Below are 26,709 nucleotides of genomic sequence, written 5' to 3' on the forward strand. Positions count from 1 at the left end.
TTTCATCAAGTAAAACGAACTTAATTGAGCCTTTACCCGTTAGAATTTTAAGTCATTTGAGCAAGAATTGACTATGTTATTAAACTATGAAATGTAATATTTTTTTGGTGACACTGTATTCAATTATAACTTTGTCATTCGTATTGTCACATGGTACTACTGTATGTTTATAAGGCATGTGGTGTTCATTTTGACTCGTTGCCAAATACAGTTAAAAGCAGAAGTTTACATACACCACATAAACACTTTTTTCCCCTCACTGTGTGATGTGATATCAGACTAAACTTTTCTTTGTTTAGGTCACTCAGGATTACCACAATTATTTTTATTTGCTAGATGCCAGAATAAGTAGAGGATTGTTTTTAATTTTTAGACAATTTCTCCTCACTTTCTTCAAATTCAGAATTTTACATACATTTCGTTCGTATTTGGTACTTTGCCTTTAAACTGTATGACTGGGTCAAAGGTTTTGGATATCCTTCCACCAGATTCTCACAATACTTGGCAGGAATTTTGTCTCATTCCTCTTGAGCATAGCACTTGTTGTAACTGAGCAAAGTTTGTAGACCGCCTTGCTCGCATTAACTTTGTTATCCTGAAGCCACTTTGTAACTAATTTGCCAGTATGCTTCATGTCATTATCCATTTGGAAGACCCATTTGCATCCAAGCTTTAACTTCTTGGCTGATGTTGAGACGTTGCTTCGTTATTTCTACATAATGTTATTTCTGCATAATGCCATCTATTTTGTGAAGTGCCCCAGGCCCTTCTGAAGTAAAACAAACCCATGTTGCCCACAAGTGGAATGGTTTTCTTCTTATTATTATTATCAATATTATAATTATTAATTTATTTATTATTATTATTATTATTTTATTTTTTTAACGTATGAACGTGGCACCTTCAGGCATGTGGAAATTGCACCCAAGGATGAAACCACACTTGTGCAAGTCCAAAAATGTCTTCCTGATTCTTTTGACTTTCCAACGATGTTACACACAGAAGTAGTGTGTTCCAGGCGTGCCTTCAAATACATCCACGGGTGTGTCTCTAAATAAGTCATATCTTGTCAATAAACCTATCAGAAGCTTCCAAAGCCATTACACCATCACCTGGGCTTTCCAAATTGTTTAAAACCATAGTGATCTTACTGTATATAAACTTATGACTTTGAAAAAAGTAATGAAAAACTGTCCTTAAAAATACTTCCCTTATTATTCTGGCATTTAGCAAATAGAAATCCATCGATCCATTTTGTGAGCCGCTTCTCCTCACTCGGGTCGCGGGCGTGTTGGAGCCAATCCCAGCTATCATCGGACAGGAGGCGGGGTAGACCCTGAACTGGTTGCCAACCAATCGCAGGGCACATACAAAACAAACAACCATTCGCACTCACATTCACACCTACGGGCAATTTAGTTGTCAATAAACCTGCCATGCATGTTTTTGGGATGTGGGAGGAAACCAGAGTGCCCGGAGAAAACCCACGCAGGAACGGGGAGAACATGCAAACTCCACACGGGCGGGGCCGGGGATTGAACCCCGGTCCTCAGAACTGTGAGGCAAACGCTCTAACCAATCGCACACCGTGCCCAAATAGAAATCATTTTGGTAATTGAAATTGATCTAAAAAAGTAAATGTTTTGTCTTATTTCACGTCAGACAGTGGGAAAAAAAGTGTATGTCTTTTCATATAAAATATGTTAACATCTGGTTTCAACTATATGTAGCTTTGTATCTGTTTTCTGTACGAGTGGGTGAACAACAAAACTGATACAGTGAGCGAGTAGAAAAGGGGGGTCGAATAGAGATGTGAGCATTGAAACCTGGGATGCATTATGGATGGAAAAGAGGTGACGTAAATGCAGAGCCACATTCGTGTGGACGCACCTTGTTCACTTGGGTCCACAGGAAATAATGACTACTTGGAAAAAAAGAAGCCATGGAGAGGAAGAAAAGGAAAACGAGTTATTTATCACTCCACTCTGCTGCACTCGCTTCCTTGACCTCAACACTGTTACAGCCCTCAAATGGCTGCTATAGTGAATATTTCATATTGCAAAACACTGAATATTTAATATTTTAAAAGGGATTTTGTTCTAGCTGATAATAATACACAACTAATGTTTGATTTCTAACAACGAATACATTGAGATGCCACCAAAATGGATGATGTTTGCATCTCTTAAACTGTAAACATCTGCAAAATGTAGCTGTGGACAAATGAAAGTTTGGAGTGTGCCAACATTCTTTAATTTGAACATACAAGACCATAGATCATTTCACACTCGAGACTACAGTGGGGCAAAAAAGTATTTAGTCAGCCACCAATTGTGTAAGTTGTCTCACTTAAAAAGATGAGAGAGGCCTGTAATTATCATCATAGGTATACCTCACCTATGAGAGACAAAATGAGAAAAAAAAAAGAAAATCCAGAAAATCACATTTTCTGATTTTTAAAGAATTTATTAGCAAATTATGGTGGAAAAATTAGTATTTGGTCACCTTTCTGGCTCTCACAGACGTGCAACAACTTCTTTAAGAGGCTCCTCTGTCCTCCACTCGTTACCTGTATTAATGGCACCTGTTTGAACTTATCATCAGTATAAAAGACCACAAACTCAAACCGTCACACTCCAAAGTCCACTATGCCCAAAGACCTCTCAAAGGACACCAGAAACAAAATCGTAGGCCTACACCAGGCTGGGAAGACTGACTCTGCAATAGGTAAGCATCTTGGTGTGAAGAAATCAACTGTGGGAGCAATTATTAGAAAATGGACGACAAACAAAAACACTGATAATCTCCCTCGATCTGGGGCTCCACACAAGATCTCACCCCTTGGGGTCAAAATGATCACAAGAACGTGAGCAAAAATCCCAGAACCACACAGGGGGACCCAGTAAATGACCTGCAGAGAGCTGGGACCAAAGTAACAAAGGCTACCATCAGAAACACACTACGCCGCCAGGGACTTAAATCCTGCAGTGCCAGACGTGTCCCCCTGCTTAAGCCAGTACATGTCCAGGCCTGTCTGAAATTTACTAGAGAGCATTTGGGTGATCCAGAAGAGGATTGGGAGAATGTAATATAGTCAGATGAAACCAAAATAGAGCTTTTTAGTAAAAACTCAACTTGTCGTGTTTGGAGGAGAAAGAATGCTGAAGAACACCATACCTACTGTGAAACATGGGGGTGGAAACATCATGCTTTGGGGCTGTTTTTCTGCAAAGGGACCGGGACGACTTATCCGTTTAAAGGAAAGAATGAATGGGGCCATGTATCATGAGATGTTGAGTGAAAACCTCCTTCCATCAGCAAGGGCATTGAAGATGAATCGTGCACTAAGCAGCTGTTCAATGTGGACGTGCCGGTCAGGTCAGACACTGAATTTTGTCCCCAATATACGAAACAAATAATGTTACGGCCGTAATGACTCAACGTTGAGTGATTTCCTTAACAAAATACGGACGTCCGGTAACATTTGGCAGTTCTGTAAAACAGTGATTGCATGAATAATATACAGGTGTCCGACAGAGATGTGCAAAATTGGCAGCACCTCTCTGGACAACATGGCGAAGGATGTTTCCTGAAGTTCACAATAATCTCTACCATCTTGAGCTTGTTCAGCTCCACGTTGTGTTGGCCAAACCAAAGCTCCAGCCGCTCCACTTCCTGTCGACTCGTCACCGTCTTTGATGAGGCCGATGACAGTAGTGTCGTCTGCAAACTTCAGGAGTTTGACGGTCGGGTGCGTTGAGGTGCAGTCATTTGTGTAGAGAAAGAAAAGCAGCAGAGAGAGGACACATCCATGGGGGAGGGGGGGGGTGGGGCCTGTGCTGATGGTGCGTGTGGATGAGATCCACCCTCACCTGCTGTATCCTGCCGGTTAGGAAGCTGTAAATCCACTGGCAGATGGAAGGCGAGACGTTGCGCTGGAGAAGCTTAGAGGAGAGGAGTTTGAGGATGATGGTGTTGAACGCCGCAGCGCTGAAGTCCACAAACAGATAAAGTGCAGGTTTCTTGGGGATGATGGTAGAACGTTTGAGGCGGGATGGGACTTGATCTATTGAAGATCTGCGTTAAAACTGGAGCGGGCTGGTCTGCACAGACTTTCAAGCAGGAGGGAGACACACTGTCTGGGGCTGCCGCTTTGTTGATCTTTTGTTATTTAAAGACATGCTTAACATCCTGTTCGTTTGTCTTGTTCACACTGGACAAACAGAACAGTCCAGTTGCAATCACTTTAATGCCCTGAGAATTGTTGTTATGCTTCTATTTTGAAATTGGCCACCGCACCTCATCAAAGCTTCCGGCATGAACAACGCTCACCTATCATTGACCATAGGCCAGCGCAGCCCTGCCGGCCCGACCTTGACTCCTTGACTGGATGCTGTCCTGACTGCAGTTCATATTACCATAATCTACTGTTGCCAGTAACATCAACACCGTCCCGAAATGATATTCAATTGCTAAATTTATTACGCTGTCATTGATTAAATGGTCTAATAACGGCGTTAGCTCGCTGACGTTAGCGGCTTGCAGCTAGCTACAGAAATGCCCAATAGACTCGCGAGAGCCGGCGGAGTACTTTTATGAGCCACTTTAATATACAAAATTGAATATGCACACTTACCATTGATGCTGACAACCTGACACAGTTGCAGTTCCTACCAATTCATTTAACAAACTAGGCTCAGACGTTAGGGAAAGTCATAGCTAGTAGCTACTGTATATTATCTCTAACGTCACTTGCACTCCATGAAGGAGGGGGCCATGTTACGTTATATTCTCGTGACATTTGCACGCAGAATGATGTAAAGATGGCGGCTTACGATGCAGTGTTTTACAAGTATTTTTTTAGAATAAATCGTAGATTGAAGTAACCTGCATCAGATAAAGAAGACATTTACAATATAACAAGAAGTGTTGACCTCTGACTTTATTTCCGCTTAAAAAATACAACTCACCATTATGCTAATTGAAGTTGTTATAATTAGTCCTGCACGTGCAGGTGTTCGACTGATCGACTGATTCAAAATAATCATCAATTATAATACTAAGAAACCACAGCGGCAGCTTAAAAACTCCACTGTGACACAGTAAAACTGTTCCGGCATAAAGATTATACCTTAGCACCTTCATTTTGCTTGACCGAACAGGACCAAAAAAAAAATAAAAAAATGTTGTCTGCAGATAGTACAGAAGGTTGCTGCACGTCATTTAACTAGTACATGTACATTTAAGCACATTTCGTTGCACTGGCTGTCACTGCACTTCAGTATTCATTTTACAATTATTTTATTTGCATTTAAATCATTAAATGCTCTTGTCCTATTCTACCTCTCTGAGTTTCTTCACCCTTATGAGCCCACTTGCTCTCTTAGGTTGGCTAGCCAACTGATTCTGACTGTCCCTAAAGCTCGGCTGAAGTTGCCGCTCCAAAACTATGGAACAAACTGCCTCAACACATTAGACAGACATCCTCTTTACCTCTTTAAGTCACTTCTTAAAAGTCATCTCTTCTCCTTGGTCTTGATTCCCAGTGAGATTTTGACTCTTTTATCTTTATTTATTTTATTTTTTGCTGATTTTATTGCTCTTTTTATGACTGACATTTGTCTTAAATTTATTTACTTATCATTTTTTGTTTTATTTGAACCTCTCTGTGTGTTATATACGGTGGCCTGGAAGAGCAAAACAATGTAACAAATTGTGAAACACTTTAACATTTCAGAAAACACAAACACAAAAGACGAAACACTAACATTTCAGGAAACACAAAAACAAAAGTCGAAACACTTACAAAAAGACGAAAAGGTTTATAATTGCCTATCGATGTCACAAAATGGCAGCATAGCACTACTTTTTTTCTACTAGACAGGGCAATGGCTAAACTAAGCTCTTCTATGGAGGAACTACAGTGTGTTGATGTTAACTTCAACATAGTTCCTTAGCACCAAGATGCCAGAAGATGTCGCCAAAGCAACACTTTTATTTTCGGTCAAAAAACTGAATCAGTAAGTTTCTGAGTGAATAATAGAGGATAGAGCCCCCCAAAAATCTGAATAGGTGAATTCACAAATTGCAAATATGTTGGAACACTGTATATCAAACTCGGCTGTTGCACAGCAAAACTCTTTTGGAATAAAAACTTGCATCGCCACCTGCATGACCAAGCAGCCAAACAGGATAGGTAAAATAATGAAGTCCGAAGACATATACATGACACTGCAGTTCTTCTCTTTTGGAAACTGAATGACTTTAGGAATGTGAACACACCTGTCAATACAAAGGGCGGAGCTACTCAGCAAGGTGCTGGTACTTGAATAAGGCTATACACACTAGCTGAAAGAGTGAGGCAGCAGAGAGAATGGGAAGAAAGGGAGCTTGTTGAGAAGCAGTAGAACAGAGAGCTTTTCCATGGCGTGGTGGAACCCTCTGGCCCTGATCTGGGATAACCTGAGAGGTCAAAGGATAAGGGAGAATGACCTCCGCCACTTGGCGTCCAATCTGCCTTATGAAGGCCTGGCGAAGAAGAAGCAACCCAACCGCTATTTGCCCGGAAACGCTATCAAGACCACCAAATACACCCTCCTCCTCTTTTTACCCATGAACCTCTTTGAACAGTTTCACCGTCTGGCAAACCTCTACTTCGTTGGCCTGGCTATCCTCAATTTTGTGCCCGTGGTGAACGCCTTTGAGCCTGAGGTGGCTCTTATCCCCATCTGTGTCATCCTGTCTCTCACTGCCCTCAAAGACGCTTGGGAGGACTTCAGGAGGTACCAGTCGGACAGGAAGCTCAATAACATGGTGTGCTTCATCTACAGCAGGTAACATCCTAACTTCACGTGTGCATTGAAAAGAGAACGGTGCATTCGTGGCACCCCTGTGATCAAACTGAACATCTGCATAAGTGTGTGCGCCCAGTGTCCCACAATGTGTGTGTGCGTGTGTGTGCTCATGTGTGTGTTTTCTCCTCCTCCTCCTCTGTGTTTGAGCCCCCTGTGGGAATTCTTGACTTAGAAATAGAAATTGTGTGGGAGATTATTTCTCTTTTGAAGAGGCTCACAACAATATATCTTGCCACGGCATTGTGCACATTTGATGAAAGCCTCAACTGGGTGTTGTGTCAGCAGAGACACTAAGGTTAGCGGGTATCTATTTTTGAATCACTGGTGTAAAATGAATAATGTACAAAGGAGGATAAAACTGTCATTTTTCCAACCCTTTCAGTGGTGTGATTTTGGAGTACAGTGAGAGGAGGAGGAGAAGGTGGGGAGTGTGTGGATTTCCTCTGCATGTGAGGCTGAAATGTTCCACAAGACTTCCCAGTGATGAGTTTAACCTCCATGAGGGATTATCATTCGAACCGGCAGCTGCTTGTTTTCATACTTCGCACAAAAATTAGTCAGCGGGGATGTTGGGGTGTTTGTGTGTCAGTCCAGGTGGAGTGAGTGGAGACCCGAGACAGACACCTGTCACCTCACCCTCAAGCAGTGAAATAAGCAGCTCTCCTAACTCTCTGGTTGGACATGCTATACTTTTTTACGATGGTAATTTGCAGGCGAGAGTGTTTTAAAGTCAGTGCAACAAAATGGATGGCTAATTTCCAAAACAACAAGTTCTTGCAAAAAGTCTGTTGTGGGTTTCAACACACATACAAAGAGAACGCTCTGATGTGCCTTATCATCCGGGCCATCTAATCTACTTTATCTCAACTACACACTCTTGTCAACAATCCTGCGCTCAAGTGTCCCAAACAAGAAACTATTGCTAATCTTCAAGGCCAGCTCATTAAGGTTGTCTAAGGTCACCTTTCTCTTTAATAATGACAGGTTGAACACATCTGAACCAATTGTAAATAGAATATCTAATAGATAGATAGCTCGATAGATTGATAGAAGGCATTTTTATGCTATATAAAGTGCAAATGGATGGATACAGGTATATAGAAGTGATTCATGGCAAAACACAAGAGGCTAAAATTACATAGCCTACACTCCGGCTCATTGTGTACCAGGTGTGGTGTTGTGAGGAAGCTACCCGATCAGGTCATACATGAAGAGCAGCATACCTGCAGTTGTCTGTCACTGCTAATTAGCCAGCACTTCCAGTACAGCTACGTACACAATATTTTCCATGGGAAACCTCACAACCTGAGGGCAGAAAGGCCTCTTGATTCAATTTCTACAAGTGGCATGCATGGGTGTACAAATTCCTCATGTCTCCTGTGAAAACAATAATGGTGGGTCTTTCAGGAAACACAAGCAGTTTGTGGAGCGGCGTTGGAAGGATGTGCGAGTGGGTGATTTTGTGAAGGCGCTTTGCAATGAAATCATCTCTGCAGACCTCCTGCTCCTGCACACATCAGACCGCAATGGCGTGTGCCACATAGAGTCCTCCAATCTGGATGGAGAGACCAACCTCAAAGAGAGGAAGGTGGTTCCCGGCCTCTGCGTCACGGTGAGCACAACCAGTAATTACGTTCACTCTTTTTGTCATTAGTGATGACGGCCAAAGCAACGTAAGCTTACCGAATATGCACAATTAGTGATGAAAGCTGCTGATATGAATACCGCACCAGTTGGATGCCATACCTTAAGTGGTGCGTTGCTGGGTGTCTGAACGAATTATCATGATGTCACTTGGGAAGGATTGGTTACATGACATCAAGCCCCGCTTACTTTCCATAGGAGCCCGACTTCCAACCTGAAAGTTTCAACAGCGTTGTGGTGTGTGAAAGGCCCAACAACAATCTGAATCACTTCAAGTGTTATGTGTGAGTATCAAACATCGTAGAACCTCAAAAGTCAAACACAATCAATTCCGTGACACTGGTCCATTCTGAATGGATCAGATTTCAAATCAAGATTTCCCAATGAGTTTAATTATATTCAGAAAAATTATTTCAGTAGTGAAAACAGTCACCATCGTGAAGCATATATTAACTGTTCAGGCAATGATTTGAGTGACATTTTAACATAGCTGACTGCAACAGAAATGGACCGTTGCAAGATAATTATGATAAGAAAAATGAAAACCGGTAATAAACGTAATATAATTTGTTCACAAGTGATAAGAATTGGGCAACTAACCAATTTACGGCTAGCATGAGAACATGTAGCAGTTTACATATTCACTCAGCACTTCTTCAGACCAGACAGCACAATCCCCCCAAAAATTCTGCTTAGTCATCTACTGCCCTGCGATCGACTCGCCACCAGTCCAGGGCGTGTTCCGCCTTACGCCCAGGCAGCTGGGATAGACTCCAGCTTACGCACAACTCTAATGAGTACGTGGGCGGTCGAAAACGGATGGATGGATGGTGACTGGCAATAATTTAAAACTATCATGACACTGAAGCAATCTGTAATGTTGGACAAAAATGTTTGGACATCTCTGGAATCTTGCTGCTTTAAATGAGTTTCCAGTGGATATTTTTCTTCTTTTCTTGACATTGTCCTCCTTGTCAAAATAAAGGTTTCAAAAAAGGAAAAGGTGAAACACACACAGTTAACATTCAATGTATATTTTTTTCAAAACAAAAATAGTTTAAGGGATTTGATGTTAGAGATGGATCGATCCCTGGATTCATGAAACCTTTCAGAGCGAAGTAAAACCTAATTCCTACCCACTCGCTGCACTTTCTGATACCATCAGAGGCATCATTAGAGCTGTAATAGACTCAAATCAATTTCCCCGGGGCTTACAAATCTTGCGGCCCAGCTACGTCCTTAAAGGCAGATGATTGAAAATGTGGGATGTATACAATGAATGTCTAACAAGGAATATTCTTTCTTCTGCCACAGGGAGAAACCCACAAAAGAAAAGGTGGGTGCGGGAATTGAGAGTTTGCTGCTTCGAGGTTGCACTGTCAGAAATACTGACCATGCTGTCGGCTTTGTGGTGTATGCAGGTATTGTTCAGCTTTTTCTACCATCTCAAAAGAAGGATTTACACTTCATATACAGTTCATATGATTGCCCTTTTGAAATTTTGTTATCTATCTATGTCTGTCTGTGTATGTATATGTAATATATACACACACACACTCTTACTCTTTTAGCTAATATCTTCTGGGATCTGTAAGGCAGGATGCTAATGGTGAGTAGGTTTGGTAGCAATCATCTGTTAGTGTGTTAACACTGACTTATTAGCACAAAACAAAAGCCAAAATGAGCTCTGTATCCATGATGTTCCTGATTTGCGTTCCCGACAAAGGCATTTTCAAGGTTTAATGTTCAATTTTCTTCCAGTGTTGGCCCCATTAGAGTCATATTGAGTGTGTGTGTTCAAATGAATGCTAAAGCCTTATTGTCCCGTCCTTAAGGCCATGAAACCAAGGCAATGCTGAACAACAACGGGCCAAGATACAAGCGCAGCAAACTGGAGCGGAAACTGAACGTGGACGTCATATTTTGCGTCATTCTGCTCCTCGCCATGTGTCTCGTCGGAGCACTAGGTCGGTGATGAATTACATAACTAAATCATGAAATCATTATGCACATCAGTTTATGTTTAAAAGCTTTCAAACCGGTGATTCATTTGTACCAGCTGTTGAATGGTCATTTTGCCCCCAAGCCCATTTTGCTGGATGACGATGGGGGGTGGGTAAAGGTGTGACGCCAAAAATAGCCTCCCTCTTTGTGCCAGTCGATGTGATTAAGCCTCATGCCCTCACACATTTAGGTCACTTCTTTTGGCGGCAGGCACTACCTGGTGTGCCCCCTTACCTGGTGCCTGACAACAACGGCCATGTGGACAGTCCCAGTCTGTCCAGCTTCTACATGTTCTTCAGCATGATCATCCTGCTGCAGGTGGAAACAAGTCTTGACCTCTTAATTTATCTTTGAAAAAGTTGACTTTTTATTGATTGCCATATCTTCTTCCAGGTCCTGATCCCTATTTCCCTCTATGTTTCCATTGAGCTGGTGAAGATTGGCCAGATCCTTTTCATTACTCATGACATAGACCTTTATGATGAAGAGACAGACAGCCGAATACAGTGTAAAGCTCTGAACATTACAGAGGACCTGGGACAGATTGAGTACATCTTCTCCGACAAGACAGGCACGCTCACCGAAAACAAGATGGTGTTTCGACGTTGCTCCATCATGGGCACAGAGTACCCGCACAAAGAGAACGGTAAACATCAGCAAGCCTTTTACAGCAGATATACTTTGTTTGTTTATGTATTATATCATATTTGAATTTCATACGCATTGTGCAAGTAACCCTCATGCACGAATACCTCGATAAGTATCAACAATATTTAAGAAGAAACCAATAGTGACTCAGTGTCAAAGATAGTAACTTTATTGTCCATTGTTGAACTTTTACAAACAATTGCTCACTGCAATGGCATGTCGACATGCTAGAGGGTGTTATTTTAAAATCTAGAATGAAGATGTACCGGATTGTGGTAGTGAACAGAGTGAGAATTCGTTGCTAAAAAGTTAGCTCTGCAAGTGTATAAAGCAGGTGTATTCTTACTGCTCCTATAGTGCGCGGTGTACTTGAGATGACGAGCACAGCACCCCACACACACAACAAGATCTCCACCGACAATCGCAAGTCTCCCATTGTAGTAACGGAACTGACCTGTAAAAGGCAGCATGATGCCACAGGGCATCCAGACTCCCCAAAAATAGAAACGGCAAGAAAGAATAGTACACGAAGACTAACCAGCAAGCTAGGCTTAGGTTATCCGGTTACAAAATTGTGATTGTAAACTCTTCTCATTGTCTTTTTTATTGTGGTGAATGACTTGTGAGACATGTTGTACAATGTTACACGAGCTAACAATTGAGTCTTGTTTGTCAGACCTATGAGATTCGGCATTTGCTGACTTTGATCGGAAGTGAGGAAAATTGCTCATTAGTCCAGATTGCTGTTATGCATGTAGCTTTGCGTATTGAGTTATTGTTCAATCCAGTTCCAACGAGTTAAAAATGTTTCAGTAACATTTTGGAAACCTTCCAGTAACCACCAATGCAATTTTGCAAACATTTACTTCCACAATTTGGACACTTTAAATGAGAATGAATGTTTTTTTTTGTTTTTTTTTCAACAACATACTTTACATAGAAATAACTGTATTATTTTAGCAGATAAGATGAAAAGTAATGTTGACAGTGTTAAAGCAAGGTCTTTCATTGGACGGTAAATATCATGAATGTTGGGTAAAATACTTTCGGATTGTTTGGATCTAATCTTAGGTTCACTTGTTTTTAAATCAGAACATAACACTGTTTTGGGGGGGTTTCAGCCATCCGCTTGGCTGTTATTGATGAGCCAGAATCCGAAGAGGAGGTCATCTTTAACCAGCAGCCACAACCCCCACAGCCTGTATGGTCTCTGGATGCTGAAGACCGTAGCCATGAAGGCAGACAACGGCGTCATGAAAGCAGACACAAAAACAAGTTTGCAGAAAACGCCCAGAGCAACGTGGCCTTCAGCAGTCCCCTGGTAGGATGAGCGCCAGTCAAGATTTGATTCTAGAGATGCTAGAAGGATCCGGGGGGGCTTTAGACTTGCTTGGTTTGATACTATGAGGCAGCCAAACAACTGGAACAATCATCAGTAATTGTCTTGACTGTGCATGAGCCACGAGGGTCTAAATAGGTTACCCAAGGTCAGGTCTACAAAAACACTCATTCCTACACACTAATAATGGGACTAATAACTACTAATAATAATAACTACCTGGTCCCACTTGCCAATAAAGGTACGCTTAAAAAGGTTTATAAAAATGTACAGCAAATAATGACACTTTATGAACTACTTACAGCTGCTTTCCTCAATGAATGTCGGAGAACATATACGATTTCAACTGCATATACTGTGCATATACTGTACCTGCGTCAAGGACAAACAATAACCAAAAAAAAATGAAAATAGTGTTTGTTAGTTAGCAGGCTACATCCTTGTGCATGGAGGACGACAAATACACAGATGGTTATAATTTTGTGAAATGGAAGAATCCATTGATGTCAGTGACTAAACTGTGAAAATACATTTCTGTATTCACACCTTTATCCAGATCTTCACATAATTTAATAGGAATCCAAAATTCTTGACTCTTGCGCTGCCCTTCAACAAAGTTTATTGGAAATAGTTTTATATTTTTTTTACTCTTCTTGCTACGTGTGACTTACAATTTATTTAATTTAATTTATTGTTTTAGCATGTCAAAATAGCTACCGGGGAATTAAATGAAAGAAAAGAAAAGCTAATAGTGGTTTAAAACCTTTGCACAGTTCTGTATATCTCCAAATAAGAAGAGCGCATAAGGGCCTTTTTTGAACATACTGCCCATAAAATCACTATAAAGCTCAAACTACCAATTTGTATTCACTCATCCTTTGGTCAATAGACTATTTGGGCCCAACAGCCGTTGCAGATGGTGAAACCATGAGACGTCAGTGATGAGCACATTCATCTTGGCTCAAAGTTGTCCAAGTGTCCGTGATTGGGCATATGGTCACGCTGGGCGCCATTTGGCTTGGACCACCGATGTCACATAAACGGAAAACATGCAAAATAGATTCATCATACTATACATTACGGTAGAGTAGTTCTGTGTCAATATTTGTCTCTGGAGGGAAGAGGCCAAAAGAAACGTGACTGAAAAAGTATCCAATGAGCTCAAACTGAAACCCTCAGACCAGATGTACTTTACACAGTATGTAAAGTAGCTACAGTGTACCTGGCTGTTCATCCATCTGTCCACCTGTCTATATATTTACTGTATGTAAACATGATACAGAGTCTTTTTTTTCTGCTTATTCTTTGAAGATGTTATGAAGATGTTGAATGATCAAATATACTCTTCTCCCCTACCCTAAATAAGAGTAAGCAGCTTTTTAAATCCTCACAAACTATAGAATTAATAGCCTGATCCACTTCACTCGCACAGGAAACACAGGTGATTCCAGACAGGAAGCTGCTCCAGCAGGTCAGCAACGTAGAGAGTCGAAGCAGCAGCCAGAAGATGGATCCATGCCTAGACTTTTTTCTGGCTCTCGCCATTTGCAACACGGTGGTGGTTTCCATGGCAACGGCTCGGAGACAGAGTGTGAGTGTTCTGTTTACTGTCACTGTGGATGGGAAATAACGATGAAAGCGAGAAAAGATGACACAGGGTTTTGTTCTTTTAATAGAAATACTAGACATTTTGTTTTAGTGCCATACACCAAGTGGCCAACCCACATGGGCCTACCTCACACATTGTCGTCAGTCTTTTTAATTATTTACGAATAAAAAAACAAAAGAAAAATAAAGTACAATTATTTTTCAATTCCCCCGATTAACATAAGAAGATTGGATTATTTTTTAAGAATTGCAGCAAGTCTTCCCATTTCTTAAAATATTTGCCAAGAAATGGTCTTAAATTCTGCTCAAAATTCAGAATCAACTGAAATATTGCATGCTCCTTATTTGATGATTTTAAGTATGTTGTCATGGGGTTATACATGATTTGACCTTCTTGCAGGTTTAATTCAAATTTATTTGCTTCTCTCAGAATGAAATTTATTATCCATTTGTTTAGCACTGCGGTCAGTGCTAAATTGCTCCTAATTTGTTTTTGCTAAATTAGCTTTGTATTAAAGGTGAGATTTTCAGGACAGTCGGGGTCACTTCCATTAATTTAGTTATTGTGGAAGCTGGAAAATTGGGGAAATCAGCTGTCCCTTGGTATTGTGACTTAACATTTTAAACAGAGCTGATAGCTGCCATCACCATACAGCTTAGAAAAAATGTCCTATGATAAACAAATGTTTCTTTTTTTTTTCAGACGCAAGAGCATCCGTGCTCCTTCCAGTCAACTAATCCATTGGATAATTTCTCAAACTTCTTCAAAAAGGCAAGCTCTCTTCGCAACATATTTGCATCCAAAAGGGACAGAACCTTCTCAGAGACCTCTTTTAAAGAGGACGATCGCTTTACCACCTTTCAAAAAGTGGATGACTCAGGAGTTTTCACATCACGTGGTAGGAGTGATGAGTCCAGCAGTATGTGCTATGAGGCAGAGAGTCCAGACGAGGCAGCTTTGGTGTATGCCGCCAAAGCGTATGGCTTCATTCTGCTGAGCCGCACCCCCAACAGTGTGACAGTGAGGCTGCCGTTGGGTCAGATCCTGGCCTTTGAGGTGCTCGACATCCTGTCCTTTGACTCCAACAGAAAGAGAATGTCTGTGCTGGTGCGACATCCCATCACCAAAGAGTGTGTTCTGTACACCAAAGGTGCAGACTACTCTATCATGGAGCTGCTCGGTGCACCATATGCGGGTAAAGATACTTTGTAAATGCTGTAATGAATTAATATACAAAATGAAATCTTATGAATATTTTTTCTGTCTCTTCATTTTCAGAACATCTTAGTGGAAACCAGAAGAATATTGTAGCAGATACTCAGTATCACCTTGACTGCTATGCTAAAGAAGGGCTGCGTACGCTTTGCTTTGCAAAGAAGGTAGACACTGAAGAATATGAACAATTACGAGTATGTTTTTGTCCTGCAATTGCAACAGCGCCTTGATTTTGATGCGTGCGCTTTAGGTTGTGAGCGCCAAAGACTATGATGTCTGGTTCGTGAACAGACAGAGCGCTATGGCTGCCATCGACGGCAGAGAGGAACTCATTATGGACACTGCTGTGCAGCTGGAGACAAACCTCACCCTACTGGGTAACAACCGAGCCATCCGCACACCTGTAGAACATACATATGTCTGTAAATCATCTTCCTATAGGGGCGACAGGCATTGAGGACCGTCTGCAAGAGAGCGTTCCAGACACCATCTTGGCACTGCGGGAAGCAGGGATCAAGATGTGGGTGCTGACTGGTGACAAGCCAGAGACGGCTGTCAACATCGGCTATGCCTGCAGGCTGCTGGAAGACGAAGACCTGGTGATTAACATGAGCTGCAAAAACAAGGTGAGGTGTTGCTTTGGCGACATCTTGTGGCATCTTGTGGCATCAACAAAATAGAAGAGAATAGGCTTATTAAATCCATGCATCCACGCATATCTACATTTTCGATAGCACTTATCCTCATTTGGGTCACGCATGAGCTGGAGCCTATCCCATCTGAATTTTGGCGAGGGGCAGGGTACAACCTGGATGGGTCAACAGTCAATAACAGGACGCACAGAGACAAAAAACAAGCAAAGCAAACAAAAAAAAAACACTCACATTCACACCTAAGACAATTTGGAGGCTTCATTGAACCTCACATGCATGTTTTCGGAATGTGGGAAGAAGCTGGAGTACCCTGAGAAAACCCACGCAAGCAAGGTATGAGGTGACTCCCATTTGACATGAGTTTGAATGTGACTGGTTAATTCTGAACACAGCCACATCCCCACTTATGAGCGGGTGTGCACACTTGTACAACCAATTTATGTCAGTTGCTGTTGTTGTTTTTTTTAAATTTGCCATTACAAAAAATATTTTATTTTTCATTGCGTTGTACAAGTTAAAGATCGAATTAATGGTGGAAAGGTTTTCCAATTATTTATCTTGATCTCAGATGTGAATGTAAAACTTCACAGGAATAAAAATATACTATTTATTGAATTATATTGTGACATGAAAATATTTCTCATCGCCAATTTCAGAAGACCGCATTGAATTTTCGTGATGGTCACTTAATTAAGCTTTAAACTTTGACATTGACTTGCCCCTCATTTTTAAAGTCACCTAAAAATTTGAGCACTTTTATAATATAACAAAAGGTCAAATCTCTCTGAGAAATGTCCGAGTGTCCGGTGATGCAGCAAAGGCTGGAGCCACTTATAACGAGCTGCCCAAGTATGTTAATCAAATGTCTGAGATAGCCTTGAATTTCAGTACATCTTTTTTGGTCTGGAGGTGATACACAGGGAGCTTTCTAGATCTCACTTTGGGCTTACCATGGATGATACATGGACTCAGTTCCTGCCAATCCAATAACTAAAACTTTCATATCTAATTAATAACCTAATATTGAACCCTCACAGGAAATGTTTCTTTTCCTGTGATTTAGAGTGGAGCCTTATTGGTTCACCTATTTTTTTTTACCAGCATTGACCAGCCATCATCACTTCACACTTAATATTATATATAATATCAATATTTTGACTGTGCAGGGTTGATAGAAACAAAACAGGATATGTGACCGATTTTCTATGATGTTAGGCTGTGGTCAGCTGTAGGGGGGTGTGGGGGGCGTTTGTAAAGCAGCTCACACTGATAATTGTGACACATTTAGCTTCAAACAGTGTTTAAAAAAAATGGTGTGACTTTTGGAGAGTCACTTTTTTGCACATTTAGAACAAGATTTGTCAAATTTATAGTTAAATCCAAATTTTAAATGTTACACCTAAATCTTGAATCTAAATGCTAAATATATATTAAAATGTTAAATACATCCATCCATTTTCTGAGCCGCTTCTCCTCACTAGGGTCGCGGGCCTGCTGGAGCCTATCCCAGCTATCATCGGGCAGGAGGCGGGGTACACCCTGAACCGGTTGCCAGCCAATCGCAGGGCACATACAAACAAACAACCATCCGCACTCACATCTACGGGCAATTTAGAGTCGTCAATTAAACTACCGTGCATGTTTTTGGGATGTGGGAGGAAACCGGAGTGCCCGGAGAAAACCCACGCAGGCACGGGGAGAACGTGCAAACTCCACACAGTCGGGGCCGGGGATTGAACCCAGGTTCTCCGAACTGTGAGGTAGACGCTCTAACCAGTCGGCCACTGTGCCACCTGTTAAATACATGTATATCCAAATATGAATCTTAAATATGTATATGTATAAATTTTAAATATAAATATTCAAACTAAATGTTGAATATATATTTAAATATAAATGTTAAATCTAAATGTTTCAGGTCGAAAGAAATACTTAGCTAATGTACACAGCCAAGAAACGGAAGTACCAAAATAACAGGTGTGTGTTTTATTGTGTCAAAAACCGTATTAAAAAACATCTTATACAGGGAAATGGACCCTTGAACATAGATGATCACCACCTGAAATAACAAACCTATTGGGGGAAACTTTATTTGACGCGTACTTTGAGTATTTAATGTCACCTTTATGAAGAAGTGCCACTTCGCCACAGCTCTGCAATGGGTTATGGCTGAGTGCATCTGGAAGATGCCGCTTCTCCCTCCGGAAATCGTCACCGGCTGGGACTTCAGCCTCCTTTCTCAAGCAAGGAAGCTAGCTAGCTAACACAGCCGCCGGCATCTGCCGCAGCGCCTCTGCCATCGGCCGCCGTCCACCTTCAGCGCTGGACAACCGAAGCAGAAAGCGACCATTCGTGTGGACGTCGCGGGAGCCGGGAGCGCAAGGAGGGAAGGAGGAGGGTGGTGCTGAAATGCCAGGGTGGAAAAGAAGAACTACAGCAGCAGCAAAAGTTCTTTTTTTCTCCCCTCACCCCCTTGCCACTTGTTTTTCCAAATCTACCTCCAGGGCTGACGTCCGCTCTTTTGCGGCTGGCGAGCAAGCACTGTGAGGCGGGCAGGCCTCAGAGTACGGTCTCTGGTTCTGGCGGTCTCTGGCTAGTTCCACGTAACACTTCTTCAGAAAAGTGACACGAAACACTCAAAGTACTCGTCAAATAAAGTTTCCAGAACTGGTTTGTTATTTTAGGGAGTGATAATATATTTCCCAGGCTCATTTTCCCTGTATATTTATTTCATTTTTATTTTATTTATTTTTTAAATGTTATTTGACGCTACAAACGCAGCTTTTATTTTAGTACTTCCGTTTCTTGGCAGTGTGGATTTGCATATTAACAAAATATTTAGTTCGACCCGAAACATTTATATTTAGCATTTAACATTTATATTTAATTTTCATATTTATATTTAACATTTAGTTTTTAAATTTCACACACACACACACACACACACACACACATATATATATATATATATATATATATATATATATATATATATATATATTTAAAATTTAGATTTAGGTTTTATATTTACATAAATATTTAACATTTAAATACATGTTAACATTTAGATTTGAGATTTAGGTGTAATATTTAATATTTGCATTTAACTTTTAAGTTGACAAATATTGTTCTAAATGTGCAGAAAAGTGACTCTCGAAAATTCACACCAGTTTCGTAAAAACGTTTTGAAGCTAAATGTGACAAATTGTTGCTGTTATTTTTGGCGTGAACAGCTTTACAAATGGCACCCCATAGTCAGACGTCACTTATTTTCTTATATTTTCACTGCCTGTAACTGGAATTCAAAGCTAAATAATATTCATGTTTATTTAGCTTGTATGCACTTCCATCTTGGACTGCACTCTGGAGGAGGTGAGGAGCTATGAAAACGACCCTCGTAACGTGGATACTACCCCAGACATCTCGCTCGTGATCGATGGACGCACCCTGGCCATGCTTCTGTCGAAAGATCTGCAGGGCCGCTTTGTGGAGTTGGCAAAGCGTTGCCGCTCTGTGCTCTGCTGTCGAGTCACACCCTTGCAGAAGCGCGGAGTGGTGAAGCTCATCAGGGAGAAGCTCAGGGTCATGACTCTAGCTGTCGGTAGGTCAATAAGATCGTTTCTACAGTTTGGACTTGTGTTAAACTATATATTGTCATTCATTATTGATCCTGTTATCCTCTCTCAGGCAGAAAAACAACAGGGTTGTTGTGTAATTGTTTAACGTTCTTTGTCCTTATAGACCAATTAATTGATTACTGTAGACTAATGTTTGTTTTTAGGGCAACCAAAGTCATTGAGCAGGAGAGACGTTTCCTGAAAGACTTTGTTTAGTTCATCCCAATAGTTATTTTTTCCCCCAGCCATGTCTTACTGAGAAGCATTTGGACAAAGGTATTGGGACACATCTCTTTCATTTCTTAAATGAATTAATTAGTCATTCAGGGGTTGGCCCTGTGTTGTCCGGAATTTTAATTCATCACCAAGATATTGGAAAACTACACTACTCACAAAAGGTTAAGGATATTCAAATACAATTTTATTTATGTAGCACTTTCAATATGTAAAAAATACAACACAGTGCTCTACAGAGATAAAAAAAAAAATATTACAGTTAAAATAGCAAGAAATATACAAAACCCCAGCCCTCCTAAACACAAACACACACATATGAACACACACCCTCGCACTTATGCATACACGATAGTGTAAAAACATGGCAAGGCACTGAGGATCTGAGGAAAGACAACCTATGGGAGCCATCCACACCGAGAGGTGCCATGCCCCGCAGCCACAGAGGATACCGCCACAGAGACCACCATGACCGGGTAGACCGGGTCCGGGGAAACTGCAGGATGACATCACCGCGGGCAGACCGAACACATGTCCCAGCGTGGAGGCTCTCATGAGGAGTCACTGGACAAAAACTTAAAAAGACTATGAGACAATAGGACAGAATAAAAACTGAAGGAAAATAGGAGATAAAATATAATTGGATAAAAAATACATAGATAAATTAATACATAAATGAGGAGATGATTAAATGTCGACATAAATAATCGAGAAAACATTTAAAAGCTCAATAAATAATAAATAATTCAGTTAAAAGCGAAACCAAACAGGTGAATCTTGAGCTTCCTTCTAAAAGCATCAACAGTCGTTGTGTTGCTGATGCCGTTTGGCAGGCTGTTCCAAAGGCACGGGCCGAGTGGCTGCGTGCAGCCTGTAGAGGTATTTTTTTCTAATTCAAAAGTTGAGAGAAGGTCAAATTAAGTTAACTTGTTATGGATATAGTGCAATTTAGATTTATGGTAAAATCTATGTTTTTGTGAGTTGTGTACAGTATATGTTTGCAACTGGGTGGAGAACAGTTTGAGTTTTCCAGTGCAAAAAAATTGAGGCCCAAAACTGAATGCTTGGATGAGTTTTGTGTTGAAGACTATGAATGCCCTTTCAACAAACCCAGCAAACATCTTCGGAGGAAACTATAATGGAGACCATGAGCAAGACCGAGCTGGTCCAATATCAGCTCACACATGTTAATTTGGATGAATAGAAATTCCCACAAATGCATTTTGTGACGAAGCGTAGAAGTTGTTATGGATGCAAAAGTGAGACCAACTCTTTTTGTTTTTTTGTTTCTATCAGCAGTCCCGTTATTTTTGCCCAGAGAGACTCATTGAAAATAAGAGGAGCAAGTTTGTTGTGTTTAGTGCACTTCCATGGCATGCATGAGTCAGCAGATTGGAACATTGTTCAATGCTTGCTTTTACAATCAAAAGGAATTTCTAAATAGTCAATGGATGTTAATGTATTAACAAACCTCCACATCTGCACTTCAAATTACAACATCCAACAATGTGACCACAGGTGATGGTGCCAATGATGTTAACATGATCCAAGCAGCCGATATTGGGATCGGGATTTCCGGTCAGGAGGGTATGCAGGTTAGAATCAAGCCTTTTACCCAAGACGCAAGAATTTGAGTGAAACTGTACTTAATGTTTGAAATATTATCTGTCAATACATGGAATATTGTATTTGACATGAAATGTGTTTGCTTGTAAAATAGAAAAATATACTAAGGACTGTCTAACATTCCTCATAGAATACTTTTGATTAAAAAATACACAAATATGTATCCGCAAAGGTTGGATTAAGGCAACTGGACTGTTCTTGTTTGTTGAAGACGTTTCATCTTTAATCCAAAAGGCTTCTTTAGTTGTACAATTTTAGGTGTGGAGTCTCCCTATGTATGCGTCAGTGGGTCTGTTCCTTGGGGGTGGTCAATAATAGGTTGTTTTTGTTGTCCAGTTTGGTTGGTAAAATGGCCGTCTTGCATGCATCGTTCACACGTCTTGTTGCAAAACAGCTCGTAATATTACTTTTTACGCCTGGATCACTATCTCTGACAATCAACTGAAATGTTTGCAAACCATTTAAAGCAAAACATTAAAACTGGCAAACAGACTCCCATTCAACATTAGCAACCATTATACTCATACCATAACGGGCATTCAAACTGTAAGACAACACCACCAAGCAATAGCACTGAGATATCTAAGGGCCGCAACAACCAATACTGCCCTCCAGAAAACAATAAATGAAGCCCACCCAATAACTGATACCCCTGTCCTTCATTGTGCAGCTTGCTGAAACCACCCAGCCACCCAGGCCCACATAACAGAGTAGCCAAAATCATTGAATATCATCCCCCCCGTCTTCCAACTCCCTCCACTTCTATTCACCACCAATTGAGATAATCTATGAACAGAAGAGGGCACAAGCCATGAGCTATCCCTCCAGGCTCATGAATCTCTAAATCTAAAATTTTAGAACTGAAGGAGCCTTTTGGATTAAAGGTGAAACGTCTTCAACAAACAAGAACAGTCGGGTTTATTACCATGATCTCTATGACAGAGAATCTACACAGACATATTACAAATGTGTAATTGCGTTGTGTCATTTGCAGGCAGTCATGGCGAGTGATTTTGCGATTTCTCGCTTCAAACACCTTAAAAAGCTGCTGCTGGTTCACGGACACTGGTGCTACACTCGTTTGGCCAATATGATCATTTACTTCTTCTTTAAGAATTTGGTGGGTCTACATATGGAGCTGGGGTATGTATACTCTGCCTGCCCTCTGGTCATCTAACCAACTTTTGTGTCATGTCACCCACTTCTCCAGGCCAATGTCAATCTGCTCTTCTGGTATCAGTTCTATTGTGGATTCACAGCGACCGCCATGTTGGACTACTGGCTGCTGATTTTCTTCAACCTCTTCTTCACATCTGTACCTCCCATCATGTTTGGGATCATGGACAAAGATGTTTCGGCAGAGGTGCTGCTCGGTGTTCCTGAACTTTATCGGACCGGACAAGGTGCAGGGGTCAGTCCATCCATCCATTGCATCCTAGAGCTGAAACCTAACTCAGCAACTTCCAGAGAAAAAAAAGCAGACTACACCCTGGAATGGTTGCCAGGCAGTCACAGGAAAATTGACTTTCCTTGTACAGTGGCATTTGAAAAATTATAAACGCCAGCAATTTGTCTAATAGCTCATAAGGAGAGTGTAGGTAAATCCAGTCAAAGCTTTAATATAGTGACATGTTTTGTGCATCAACATTTTAGAAATATCGTTTTTCCACCTTCTGGGTTTCCATGCTTGATGCCTTCTATCAGAGTCTCATTTGCTTCTTCATTCCATACTTGGTAAGAGAACACTTGGCTGTGGAGTCTACCATCAGTCTACATTTTCACTACACCATGTTTTATTTTGTGCAGGCGTACCAGGATTCGGATGTTGATGTTTTCACATTTGGAACTCCTTTAAATGCAGTTTCCTTAATTACCATCCTGTTGCATCTGTCAATAGAGATCCAAGCCTGGGTGAGTACCAAACCAAAAAAAAGTCATGACACTGGTTAAATTTAAGTTGTTTTAATTTCAAAACCATTATAAAACAATAGAAAAACTGTCGAAGATAATTAATTTGAATGATTTTATTTCTTCCAGGCTAAAACTATTGCCAACACACATCTTTTATTCAATGTTCACTGCATTTTAAAACGTCTAACAATTAATGTCATGTATAATACATGAATTTAATTATTAGCATCTGCTTGGTAAAATGTATTGATGTATGATATTCGTATTTAATTAATTGTATTTTACTGAGCAGCAGATGATTTTCCAGGATGCAGTAATTTCCCTGTGTGTTTCTATGGACACTCACGTTATTGTCTTTGTCATTACTGGTGCAATAGTACCCTTTGGTGGCATTGAAAAAAAGAAAAAGAGAAAAAGGCAGCTCTTCATGTTACATCACACATTATGATGGTTTGAAGTTTTGTCTTTTGTGGCAAATATTTCCAGTATTTTCTTTTTGACTTCCAAACTAAGGAGCGTTTCTAGGCCCCTTGGGGGGGGGGCAGGCAAAAAGGACTTTGGAAGCCCACTCCAAAAAACAAAACAAAAAAAAGAACCAGGACAATGTCAGTATTTTGGAGTGATCCTTTTGTCACAATTTGCCAACGAGCATTGTCCTTGATGACTTTAGGCCGCAGGCCTAACTGTACCATTTTTTTTGAGTGTTTGACTTTGGTGGTTAAACTGTCAATGTTTCTGACAAAATATGGAACTACAGTGTTGCCATTGCTTTTTTTGTGTGTGTGCTTTGCAGACTGTGGTTCACTGGATCATCATGCTAGGCAGTGTTGCTGTATCCTTGATCCTGACGCTGTTATACACTTCCTGTGTTACCTGCAACTCCCACTGGACGCTCCAGAACCAATTGAAAGACCCAATTTTCTACCTTATCTGCATCATCACAACAGTGGTGGCCCTACTGCCCAGGTACCATTGTAAATATTGTCTCAACTTTGCTTTACACTGAAACAACTCAAGGCCTAGCTTTGTGGAGGTGACAGTCAATGAGTGACAGTGAGTGTTTGGGCGTGATCTGTGGTCCACAACAGCTCCTGCGTAAGTGTGCTAATTGTGTCCATGTGTTTTACTATTCTCTCTGAGTTCAATAAATCCGTGGCTCTCCTTTCCCACGTGCGAGGGTATGTGAGAATGTTGTAAAAAACGATTAAAACCATCGCTGAATGATATAGCAGGGGTGAGAACGATGAACTGGAATATAGCAGAGGAAGACTCTGACAGTGATTCTCAAACTTTTTTCCACTAAGTACCACCTAAAAAAATACATAGCTCGCCAAGTACCACCATAATAGCCTAAATTAAAATACAGTAGAATAGTTGGCCTAAGTGTTCATCAAAAAATGGGCAGAGGTTTTATTCCTAAAAAGTATTTATGATATTATTATATCCATCCATTCGCTGTACCGCTTATATTCATTAGGCTCACGTGTGTGCTGGTGCCTATCCCAGCTGACGCTGAGAAGCGGGGTGCACCATGAACTGGTCGCAAGCCAATCGCGGGGCACATAAATGACCATTCACACCTACGGACAATTAAGACTCTTCAGTTAACCTACCGTCCATGTTTTCAAACTCCACACAAGAAGTCCAGATTCCACGACTTCAGAACTGTGTGCCGGATGTGTTAACCAGTTGTCCACTGTGCGTCCATATTTATGATACATACTTATGAAAATAATATAATCTATTCCTTTAAGCAACTGTAACATGCAGTTTGAAGATTAGCACTTTGCCTAAGTATAGGAAAAGAAAATACTGTACTTAAATAAGGATTCAATTATAATGTATTGCACATCAAATTTAAATAAAAAATTGACTTAAGTATATGTTTAAAAACAAACAGCTATTCATGATTAAATTGCAATGCAATTAGAAATGTGCTTGTCCTGTGCTTAAAAGTTAAATACAATTGAACTGTACTTGAAAAATGTATTGTGCTTGAAAATTTAAAAAATGTACTTTTAGTAGTTTTAACAGTTTGTAGGCATAGCTACAAGCTTCCTTCTAATACCTTTGATTGTACTGCATGTTTTAAATGTACATTTTATTTGTATTTTTAACTTATTGATTCTTTTGAATACCATCAGAGCGAGCCCGTGTACCACACTTTGAGAATCATTGCTGTATTGGCATATACATTTGGTACCGTGTGTTCTTGGTCAATAACATTTGAAAAAGTAGACATTTAGATAAACGTCTGTTGTGAATTGCTGCCATTTTAACTGCCCTCGGTTCATTAAAATTCACGATTCCACTATTAACAGATTGTTTTGGATTTGTAAAGATTTACAAAGATAATTAACTATAAAGATCATGAATGGCTACTTCTCAGCATCCCCCTGCCCGTCGATGTCTCTCAAAGTGATGATATTTTGAAGGAATGCCCTGATTTACATCAAAGTGCAGCATGTTTTTCACTGGCCTACTTTCTCACCAGCGCACTCTTTCCCCCAGGTACATGTTTCACGTGATGAGGAACTCTATCTCCCCCTCCCCGATTGTGCAAGCCCGGCATCTGGACGGCCTGGATGCCTCCACAAAGGAAGCGTGGATCAAAGAGTGGAGGGGCTTCAGGGGTGGAGAGGAGGTCAAACGCTCCGAGCTCTGCACTCCACCTTCTCCCACCACTTCTCGGACCCCAACTTCCCCTGATTCCTTAGGGAATGAAATCACACTGAGGTCATTTAAAATATAAAACAAGACTGCACAAATACTGTACTACAATGAGAGGGATAATTTATTATGAACATTTTTTTTTTTTTTACACCTGGAGGTAGCTCACCAGTGGAAATGTCCCATGGTGGAGCTTTTCTTCATGGAGCACTTTCAGTAGGGAGTGAAAGACTTCAGTCTCCTATGACATGAAATGTGATTCAACCTTCTTCTTTTACTCATTCGGTGCCACAGTGAACAACAACCAGCTAAAGTCCTGATGGGAATTCAGGGCACATGGTAAAACATGCCCATTGTGGAGGGATTTTTTTTAAATTTAACTCTGTAAATGACACATGATTTCACTGCCTATGTGATGGAATTAATTGTCGTTAGTCTGTGCGTGTGTGTGCGTGTGTGTGTTTTGAACTCTTCAAATGCACTGCATAGTTAATAGAAGAAAGTATTATGGAAATGCAATGCTTTAACTTAAACCACTTGTAAAAAAAGGGCTTGACTTATCATAGGCATACTTCAGTATACTGTAGTAGCGCGAGCAGAGCAGTTACATAACGTCCCATAACCTGCAGTTTAATCGATGCTGCGCTCTAGTGTTGGACAAATACTACTACACAAAGGTCAAAGG

At 40.7% G+C, this 26,709-nt stretch overlaps 1 protein-coding gene across 2 annotated transcripts; it reads left to right on the forward strand.

Annotated features, from left to right (window-relative positions):
- The first annotated feature begins 6,330 nt into the window (after window positions 1-6,330).
- Window positions 6,331-26,465, forward strand: atp10b (ATPase phospholipid transporting 10B). 2 transcript variants are annotated; one of them, XM_061686218.1, is made up of 21 exons: window positions 6,331-6,833; window positions 8,262-8,466; window positions 8,697-8,782; window positions 9,813-9,919; window positions 10,334-10,465; window positions 10,693-10,820; window positions 10,896-11,148; window positions 12,272-12,471; window positions 13,922-14,080; window positions 14,801-15,293; window positions 15,377-15,477; window positions 15,564-15,690; window positions 15,755-15,939; window positions 19,300-19,567; window positions 21,336-21,412; window positions 22,438-22,563; window positions 22,654-22,854; window positions 23,097-23,177; window positions 23,250-23,354; window positions 24,148-24,320; window positions 25,866-26,465. In XM_061686218.1, exons 1-21 carry the CDS (start codon window positions 6,424-6,426, stop codon window positions 26,104-26,106), a joined length of 3,858 nt encoding a protein of 1,285 aa, XP_061542202.1. In that variant the 5' UTR covers window positions 6,331-6,423; the 3' UTR covers window positions 26,107-26,465. The 2 variants fall into 2 exon arrangements, with proteins under 2 accessions (XP_061542202.1, XP_061542203.1); XM_061686219.1 differs by lacking the exon at window positions 23,097-23,177.
- Window positions 26,466-26,709: the final 244 nt, after the last annotated feature.

Source organism: Phycodurus eques, chromosome 9, assembly GCF_024500275.1.
Source record: "Phycodurus eques isolate BA_2022a chromosome 9, UOR_Pequ_1.1, whole genome shotgun sequence".
NCBI classification, from domain to species: domain Eukaryota; kingdom Metazoa; phylum Chordata; class Actinopteri; order Syngnathiformes; family Syngnathidae; genus Phycodurus; species Phycodurus eques.

Excerpts from the sequence above, each read along its gene's own strand:
- atp10b (XM_061686218.1), top strand. The coding sequence starts at position 6,424 with ATGGCGTGGTGGAACCCTCTGGCCCTGATCTGGGATAACCTGAGAGGT. Across the intron at positions 8,783-9,812 it reads AATCACTTCAAGTGTTATGT|GGAGAAACCCACAAAAGAAA; the intron begins GTGAGTATCAAA and ends CTTCTGCCACAG. Across the intron at positions 21,413-22,437 it reads CCGGTCAGGAGGGTATGCAG|GCAGTCATGGCGAGTGATTT; the intron begins GTTAGAATCAAG and ends TGTCATTTGCAG.